Source organism: Barbus barbus, assembly GCF_936440315.1.
Source record: "Barbus barbus genome assembly, chromosome: 13".
Classification (NCBI taxonomy): domain Eukaryota; kingdom Metazoa; phylum Chordata; class Actinopteri; order Cypriniformes; family Cyprinidae; genus Barbus; species Barbus barbus.
This window is the reverse complement of record NC_136741.1, coordinates 3,094,177-3,103,465: the sequence shown is the minus strand read 5'-3', so window position 1 is coordinate 3,103,465 and position 9,289 is coordinate 3,094,177. Positions and strand designations below refer to the sequence as shown.

At 38.3% G+C, this 9,289-nt stretch overlaps 1 protein-coding gene across 1 annotated transcript; it reads right to left on the bottom strand.

The window, feature by feature from the left end:
* Positions 1-470: 470 nt before the first annotated feature.
* On the bottom strand, positions 471-8,729 carry LOC306879378 (Golgi reassembly-stacking protein 2-like). The gene is made up of 10 exons (XM_079432259.1): positions 8,215-8,729; positions 7,063-7,143; positions 6,472-6,675; positions 6,120-6,206; positions 5,064-5,194; positions 4,856-4,988; positions 4,659-4,782; positions 4,462-4,548; positions 4,239-4,352; positions 471-2,005 (listed from the first exon to the last, which is right to left on the bottom strand). The coding sequence occupies exons 1-10, from the start codon at positions 8,275-8,277 to the stop codon at positions 1,734-1,736; spliced, it is 1,296 nt and encodes a 431-aa protein (XP_079288385.1). The 5' UTR covers positions 8,278-8,729; the 3' UTR covers positions 471-1,733.
* Between the last annotated feature and the right edge of the window lie 560 nt (positions 8,730-9,289).

Below are 9,289 nucleotides of genomic sequence, written 5' to 3'. Positions count from 1 at the left end.
CAGAATCAAAAGTCAACCTGTATTTCACAGCCGAGTGATAATTATATTTTAAAGCCATAGTATGGAGAAAAAAATCCTTTGATGAAATATTTTAAAGCTGAGCATAGGTAGGCAAATATTCACTATAGAAATGTCTGGTTTCATTTAACTGTATATTTATCTTTTTAAATGTATGATGGTGCAAAAATGATTTCCATGAGTTTTCCAGATCTGGAAATAGATAATTACTGTTTTTTCAGGGCTGTGGGAGCCCTATATGTTAAATGGCAATTCCTAACAGCCTTTAAATGCTTGTTTTATTTGTGTGTCTATTACCAGAAATTCTTAAAGTACACAAGTGGTTCTCAACCAGGGGGCCACAAGATGACTTAACATGATGTAAGATGAGCAAACAAACTAAAACAGCTACAAATAAAGATGCATATATACTTCTTATTTTAATGTGTTCCCTCAACAACTGTTTTTTATTTAAGAATCAAGAACCTTGAGAGTGTAAATGAGGGAATTTTAAAAATACAATCTTGAACAACTGGAAAATATTAATAAAAAGTCTGAACATTCAGTTTTTGATGATTCTATATTGCAACTCTTACAGTTGCTATAAATTAAGTTGTATAAAGACATAGCATGCATAGAAAAATCTTAGCTACCGAGTCCCAATGGCTGAGAATCCCAGAACTACATGACACTGACCCACACGATTTACTGGCCAATAGTTGTCTATAACTACTAACTGCTTGCCTGGTTAAACATTCTACCAGGTTTCATCTTCAGATTATCCTTGTTCATAATGTTCATTTTATAAGCATTAAGTGAAATGTGTAAAACAAGTGTTAATTCAGCAATTTCTACATTTTATCTATTTATTACACTGCTTTCTAGAATACTTGATTCTGATATGTCAGTGGTTAAAGATTTCTGCTTTATATCAGGGCCCTGATCATCGATGGGTTTATTTTGTGATGACCTTCTAACTGTACGCCCACATACATCCTTATCCAACCTGCTGTCTAAAAATGAACACTGAAAACCTTTATTGCTTGACTATGGTAAAAGCAAGGAATTGCAATGTGATTTCATGCAAACTATACTTAAACTCATGTAATTTATACTCAACTCACAAATGACCAAATTAAAGAGACGAGACAGCCCTAGTGTAAAACTGGGTAGTTTATTGCTTGTGTATGTTTGAATAAGAGATTCCTTCAAGCTTCAAACTGCACAAGCGCACATTCAGCCCTGCAGGGCATTTGTAACTGTGTTCCCGTTCATCATGATGGCAGAGCTATCATACAGAGAGTGTGTGAGAGCACACGCGAGAGAGAGACAGGCCCAGAGCCCAGTCTGACCATGAATATAGTTGTTTCTGAGGAAATCAAAGCATTCGAAACAAACGGTGCAAAGGAAGAAAGAAGTCAGACATTACATTGTAAAATCACATAGCAATTGTACAGGGAATGCTATACTAACATTTGAAAGTTGATTACAGGATGTACAGAAAGAAAAAGCACGAGATGGCACCGATTCTGAGGAGAGCGCAAACCATCTCTGTTTTTTTTTAAATGTATTTTTCTATATTAGCCGTCCATCCACACGCTCATTACTCTCAGACACTGGCGTCTCTCAACAGAACCGTGTTTATCTCTGTGTGTGTTCACACACTGGAATCTTTTTGTACTGAATAAATACAATAGAGACGTACGGAGAGACGCCCTCCGGCCCCGGTCCGGCCGTTACGAGGACTCTGGGGCCGCCTGCGCATCCGTCGTCTCCGTCGCAGCAGGCTTCTCTGAAGGCCTGTCTTTGACCGCAGGGGTGAGCGTGGCATCCAGTATGAGCGCTGGAGTTTGCTCGGCAGCTAAAGAGATGGCCGGCATGTGGTCAGATGTTGCCAGGGAAGATGGCAGCGTGACCCCGGGCATGCTGGGAAGTGTGGAAGGGAGAACAGTGTGCATGGGCAGAGGAGAGATGCCGGGCAGGTTCAGAGGAGGGAGAGGAGGCAAACCTGCAGAGAGAGATCGGATCAATATTCAGCAGTCTTAATTAATAAAGTCACAGAAATTAAAACAGGTTTTTTCATTATGGCTGGTTAGTGGTTACTTTACACAGGGTTTCTGCAGGATTTATAAAAATCTAATTTAAGGCTTTTTAAGACCTTATTAAGGACCTGCACAAAATTAATACAGTGTGTCAATTCAGAACAGATCTCAAAATAAATCACACATCTCAGATTCCTTTACTTGATTAAACAGAGCAATTATTTCAGAGCAATACTTGAAAATGACAACTAGGTGTCACCATAGAGACGGGTGTCGAAATGTTTCGAAGCCTCGACACTTCAGTGTTTCACGAAGCCTCGCTCTGCCCACCACTACAATCAACAAGGTTTTAACACTGCTTATTAGCAAAATGGGAACTGCAAGTAACACTCATTTACTCGAGAAATTTGATTTAATATGTGATGAAACTGGTTTATGTTAACTTACCAAGTAATAATATGCTGAATCAATACATTTATTATTTTCAATGTTTTATGTTTTCATTTTAATGGTACTGTTTTATTCATTTTATTTGTAGTGTGCTTTGTCATATTTATTACTTTTTTGTTTGTTTTTCCCCTAATTACATCTACATCGTTTTTTTTTTATGTTTTAGTTATTTTAGTAATTCAACTTTAAAAATAAACGAGAAATGTTGCCTTAATGGTATGTTCGTTTGTTGTCGTCTCATAATTTTACATATATTCTGCTATTTGTAAATGCTACTGCTGCTAAGCTTTAATACAGTACGTTAATAGTCGATCATAAGCATTTACTTGGCATAAATGAACGGTACTGATTGTGAACGGCTCTGAAACCGCAAGCTTGTGGAACACGCATCAGCGCTGAAGCCCTAATGTTAATGTAATTAAATATTTTTCTTTTGAATTTCAATAAATATCACACTGGGATTACTGCTTTTCAGTCTCCAAATTTGAGACCTATTAAAATAACAATTAGGACTTCTGTTGCAGATATTTAACACTTTTTATGATCTTAAATCTGATCAACCTGATTTTAAGACTTAAAGGGTTAGTTCACCCAAAAATGTAAATTCTGTCATCGTCTACTCACCCTCATTTCGTTCCAAACCCGTAAGGCCTTCGTTCATCTTTGGAACACAAATTAAGACATTTTTGATAAAATCCGAGAGCTTTCTGATCCTCCAGACAGCAAGGGTCCTTACACGATCAAGGTCCAGAAAGGTACCGAGAACATAGTTAAAATAGTTCATGTGACATCAGCAGTTCAACCGTAATTTGATGAATTTCTGTGGAGGGTCAGAAAGCTCTCGTATCTCATCAAAAATACCTTAATTTTTGTTCCGAAGATGAACGAAGCTTTCACGGGTTTGGAACGACATGAGGGTGAGTAAATGACAGAATTTAAATTTTTGGGTGAACTATCCAGTTATTTACACTGTTAAAGAGTTGGATTCTCATGCTAAGCATGGCCAAAGTAAAAAAAAAAAAAAAAGTATTTATGTGCCAAAAATCTTCCTTCTGGGTTCGTACAAGTTTCGGAAAGTTTTTTTTCAATCGTGGCTCTTGATGATGTAAACGAGGGTGGAACTCCTTATATGGGCATTTCTCCCGGAAGAACACGCCCATGCACGCATCGACCGGAGCGAGAGCAAGCGCGCGCCCATCAACGCGCTTCATTCAGCAGCGCTGCACAGGACTCGCTCGGGAAGAATGTCCCTAAAGAAGTGTGTTTTTGGTTGTAAGGGAAAGATAACCTTGTTCAGCTTCCCGAAGAACCCAGCATTATGTAAACAGTGGATGCAGTTTGTTTTTCGGGGCAGCAACAGAGTTTCTCAAGCGTGTTTGTTGACGAAGGTTTTATAAACAAGGCCCAGTTCGACACTGGATTTGCACATCGTTTGATACGGAAAGATGGAGCGGTCCCAGCTATAAAAGATCCCGCTCATGATTCAGAACTGCAGGCCGTAAGCCCACGGCGCGCCTCCAGGAGCTCGGCTTTTTTCGGAGAGAATCGTAAAGTGTATCTTTCTTTTATAAATATGATAAAACTAAAGACTTTTTGAAGCTATGAAGGATGCAGTACTACTCTATAGGTACTCAAAATTAACATGAGATTGGGTGAAGCGGTGTGTGTTATGTAAGGAACTGCAGGAACCCAGTTTAAGTGGGCGGCTCTTGGTCAGAATAAGCTGTAATACAGTTTTGGTGTGTGTACCTGCTGTAGTGGGAGGTAACCCACTGATTCCAGCTAACGATAACGGTAGATTGAGGTTTGGGAGGTTAGGCAGGTTTGGAAGGGGAGGAAGTCCAGACGGTAAGGACATCAAACCTGAAGAGACAAAATCAAAATCATTTAGCCACATGAATATTTGAATATTATACCTGCTGTGGCATTTCATTCACTTAATAAAAAACAGAGATGAGTGTATGTTCTTTACCCGGTATGGTGGTGGAGGGGTTGACAATGGGAAGCGGACCCAGCCCCGGGGTCACCTGAGTGGGCAGCAGAGGGACTGTGGGAACACCTGCCAGAAATGACACCAATTTTACATTTTGCACTACATTTAATTATTTCATGAATTATGCGCAATGTAGGAAAAATATGAAGCACAAAATAAAAGCAGAAACAATTCACCTGTGTGGAGCTCTCTGGGTATTGAGGACGGGGCAGAGCTGAACGACAGGCCAGACAGACTGTCCTCAAGCCCTGTGGGAACAGGCTGTGACACAGGGGGCGGAGTTACTGCAGACAACTGAACCTAAACAAAACATCACAGAAGTCAAACGTCTGACCAAATCTATCATAACACACCATGTGAAACACATGCTAACCTCTGTGAAGCCGTCCTTTAGCGGGCTGGCGGGCTCACTGGGGGTGTGTCCGGGGAAGCTGATTTTCTTGCCCTCTTCGAAGGGCCGAGTAGGGATTCTGTGCAGGTAACCATAGCCGATACCACAGCCAAGACTGAAGGAAGGAAATAATCATGTCAGACATGCGCACAGAGGCAGGAAGCAGAGAAAGTGAGAGTTTCACACACACCTGCCCTCTCCACCCCAGGCACTGTTGGGTGTAATGATCACTTCTGTGCAGTTGTCCGTGTCAGTGTTATAGACGTAGAGTTTCAGGCCTTTGCCCTCATGGGTTTCTATCAATGAGAATAAGTCCTCTGACTGGAGAAAGAGCACACAAAATGAAAAATCAAAAACCAGTTGATGAAGCAGTCATTTGCCTTTTTTGGGTTAGTGCTGCTGTGCCACTAAAATTTTTACATTATGATTTGAACATTCATTTTTTTAATACCTTGCAACATTCGCTTTTCTGTGATCTTTGTGATGTTCATTGTAGCAAATTCTGCTGATTTGTCATCTAAATAATGCCATCTAGCTGGCTAACACAGATGACTTCTTATTTTAGTATAATTGATATACTATTATAGTAATTATTCATATTTTGAAGTAGCATTTTCTTATATTTTCAGATTTAATTTTACTTTCAGTAATTTTTTAGTATTTTTATTTTAAGTTAACCATTTTAGACTTTTTTTTTTATTGTAAACTTATTTCAGTTAGTTGCCACAGCAAAACTTTTCAAAAATCATTTTTAATAGTGTAAGTTAACAATAACTACTGCTGTTTTCAACACCAGCATTGTGTTAAACTACAAAGCAATTAGTTTGGCATTGTACGCCATCGTGTTCCAGAAAATTTGTGCTCATTAATTTTTAAAATTAGATTTTAGCGGTGTAATTCACAGCTTATTTTATTTCACTTTCTTTCTTTTTTTATAAGGGGAATTTGTAAAGTGAACAACATTTATTAAAGAATACAAATTATTCTAATATAAAAATGCACTGCTAAAAATTAAAACTAGTCTTTTTATATTATTAATGGATAATGACCGCAACAATTTTTGGTCATTTCAGCTCTTTTCTGTGGAGTCTGAAAAACCAGCGTTTGTTTGCAAACCAAGCGTTTGTTTGTTTTTTATCCAAAACCAAAAAAACACATGTACTCTAGAATTTTAGTACATTTCTGTATGTCTGTGCACAATGATCAAGACATCTGAAAAGAGTAAGAAATGAAGAGAGAAACATACTTCGTTCATGACTGTGTCTGCTCCGATGATGTAATCCGTGTGTGGTCTTAAACCTGCTAATGCTGCTGGAGAATTTGGCTCCACTTCCTACAAAAACAGGTAAATTATGCATGGAAAAAAAAACTCATGCGAGGCTTGCATTTCATCTTACAGCTCAACCGACCGGTCTGTCTTACAAGAACACACCCTTTTTGAACACTTCGCTGAATTACGACTAATTGACCAGAAGTTGTTAATCAAAATGAGCTCAAAGCAAACATGCTATTTTCATCAAACGCCACCCCACCCATACAAAATATGCCATGTAAATAACTCAAGCCTTCAGCTTTCTATGATTGCATTCAGCACTCACCAAAACATGCCAGACGTTCTCATTGGCTCCCTCAAAGCTGCAAAAGCGGATGCTGACCCCCAGAAGACCCTGACCGCCCCACATGTTGCTGGGAGTAACAGTAGCTTCCCGCAGCTCCAGGGTTTTGCTGCTGTACACCAGCATTTTCACAGGTTTTTCAACACTAGCCTTCAGTACGTCTTTCAACGTGTCATTATCCTTGTTCTTAGGGGGGAATAAAGCAAAAACAACATATACGGTTGACACATTTCTACTATCACTATACTCATGATCTACGGCATGTGATCCAGGTGTACATATATCAGCTTTTACAATGGCTTCAAATGTGGTTCATCCAATCAGATTTTACAGTCAGAACTGTCAGTTTTACAGTTCAGAGCCTTTAAAGCATTAGATAATGTCAGATTTTCATTTATAATGAGTTTAACTCACTGGATTATCCCATGATTGTCATTATTACACAGTTATTCAATACATAAACCAATTTTCCATTTGAAATTCCTAACACCTGCTCAAACAGGGTAAGTCAAGCTTGCTTCTTGGCTCAATGAATAGCCGATAGATGACCTTCACCTCGTGCAACGAACCTACCAGTCTGGTGTTGTTGATGGACACGATGAAGTCAAAGAACGGTTCCAGACCTGCTCTATGACCGGGAGAATTCTCCTGCACCTGCAGAACACAGAAAACACCCCATTTAACAATCAAATAGAACCAATTAATAACCTATTAAAACCAAAAACAAACATTACAATCGTCTAGCAAAACTCCAAACTGGCATATGTGACCACAAAACCAGTCATAAGTGTCAATTTTACAAAATTGAGACTTATACATAATCTGAAAGCTGAATAAATAAACTTTCCATTGATGTATGGTTTGTTAGGATTGGATAATATTTGGCCGAGATACATTACTATTTGAAAATCTGGAATCAGAGGATGCAAAAAAATCGAAATATTGATAAAATCACCTTTAAAGTTGTCAAAATTAAGTTCTTAGAAATGCATATTACTTATTTTGATATATTTACAGTGGGACATATACAAAATATATTCATGGAACACGATCTTTACTTAATGTCCTAATGATTTTTGTTATATATTTTATATATACAATGCATTTTTGGCTATTGCTACAAATACACCCCAGCGACTTAAGACTGGTTTTTGTCACATATATCAAAGATCATGAAATAATAAGCTTTGCAACAAGTAAATGCCAAAGTAGACACTTAAGTTACCAACCTTTCTATCAGATTCCTGACTGGGATGCAAACCATTGATCAGTCATGCACCCAATAATTAAAAAAAGCAAGAAAAAAACCCCGATGCGTGTAGGAACAGCATGTCATTTCCTACATATTTCACGAGGATCATAAGCAAACTTTGCTTTAAGTTGGGCCAATTCGAGTTATGACAGATCAAAACTAAACATTTAAACAGTAAAGCATCATGACATGTATTCTTCAATAGTCCATCCAACAATTATTAAAACACACATTGTACAGTAGGATAAATTAAGATGTGCTTTTTAAAGGGTCTTTGCATGTCATCTGATGAAAACTCCCATGCATTATATTTACATTTAACAGCAGAGATTTTCGTTTAGCCACATTAGCATTTAGCCACGGTTAACAGGCCGCACTGATATCCCCGGCCTCGATTTGAACTTTGTGCCGCTAGCAACACGCGATGTACGGCATGAGTGAACGCGAGAAACACCCTCCAAAAACACACTCACTCTGAGAACGTGATAGCCCTCCGAACCACCTCCGGGAATTTCCACGCTCTGTGATCCCCCCATGATCCCCGCTCCGTGTCACCGGTGAGAATATAACCCGTTTTAGTCGTTTCTCTATCACCAGCTGGTTTTGTGGACAGACGGGTCTCGACGGCGGCGAATGACGTGGCAGTGCAAGGAGGGCTCGTGCTCGTGTGGCGCACAGGTGAGACTGCGGCGAGCCTTTTCTCATATTATGAATAAAGAAATCATAGTTTATTTCTCATTTCTAAGTGTAATGCATGTGAACGATAAGACATGCAACCATAGAAAGCACAGTAGCGATGTCGAATTCGTGCACGAATACAATCTTTTTCTGTGTTTGTGTGTATTTGCATTTACTCTACCAATACAAATAATGCATAACGTTTTTAATCTCCAAACATTAGATATAGAAGCTGGGAGTATTTGCTAGCTTGATTAGGTAGCAGTCAAATTTTACTATGCATCGATTAGGGTTTGATTTTATGTTGTCCACTAGGGGGCATATTGCCATGTAATTTAGTTCCTGACAAACAGCAGAGATCAAATAGCGCCCCCTGGAGGAAGTCATATGTGTGCAACATGCAATTATAATAGCATTATATCTATATTTTTCTAATAGTAGCATGGCATAAGAATATCAAAGGCTGATCATTCGGTATTAAGGTTATTTTATATATCAAAGTGCAAAGGTATTATCAACTTACACCATTATTTGTTATAAGTATTTGTTGCCACAATATTTTTTTTTAGGGCACTTTGACATTATTTTTCATATATAAACAAGATTTTAATGATTAAAAAGTGTTTATAGTGTCTATTGCCAAAATATATGAATATATGCTAAATATATGTTGCAAACAGTCGTTTACAGCATGTATTTAGCCTGCATTTGTGGACCACAAAACCAATTTTAAAATGAATAATCTATTTGTTTAGATTATAAATCATCTGAAAGCTGAATAAATAAGCTTTGATGTGTGGTTTGTTAAGATAGGACAGTATTTGGCTGAAATACAACTATTCTGGAAAATCTGGAATCTGAAGGCGCAAA

Bases quoted from the DNA above. Each gene is read 5' to 3' on its own strand.
- LOC306879378 (XM_079432259.1), bottom strand. From the start codon at position 8,277: ATGGGGGGATCACAGAGCGTGGAAATTCCCGGAGGTGGTTCGGAGGGC. The intron at 4,549-4,658 runs GTGAATTGTTTC...CATTTCTGGCAG, and splicing joins ACCCAGAGAGCTCCACACAG to GTGTTCCCACAGTCCCTCTG. The intron at 4,353-4,461 runs GTAAAGAACATA...TTGTCTCTTCAG, and splicing joins CCCCTCCACCACCATACCGG to GTTTGATGTCCTTACCGTCT.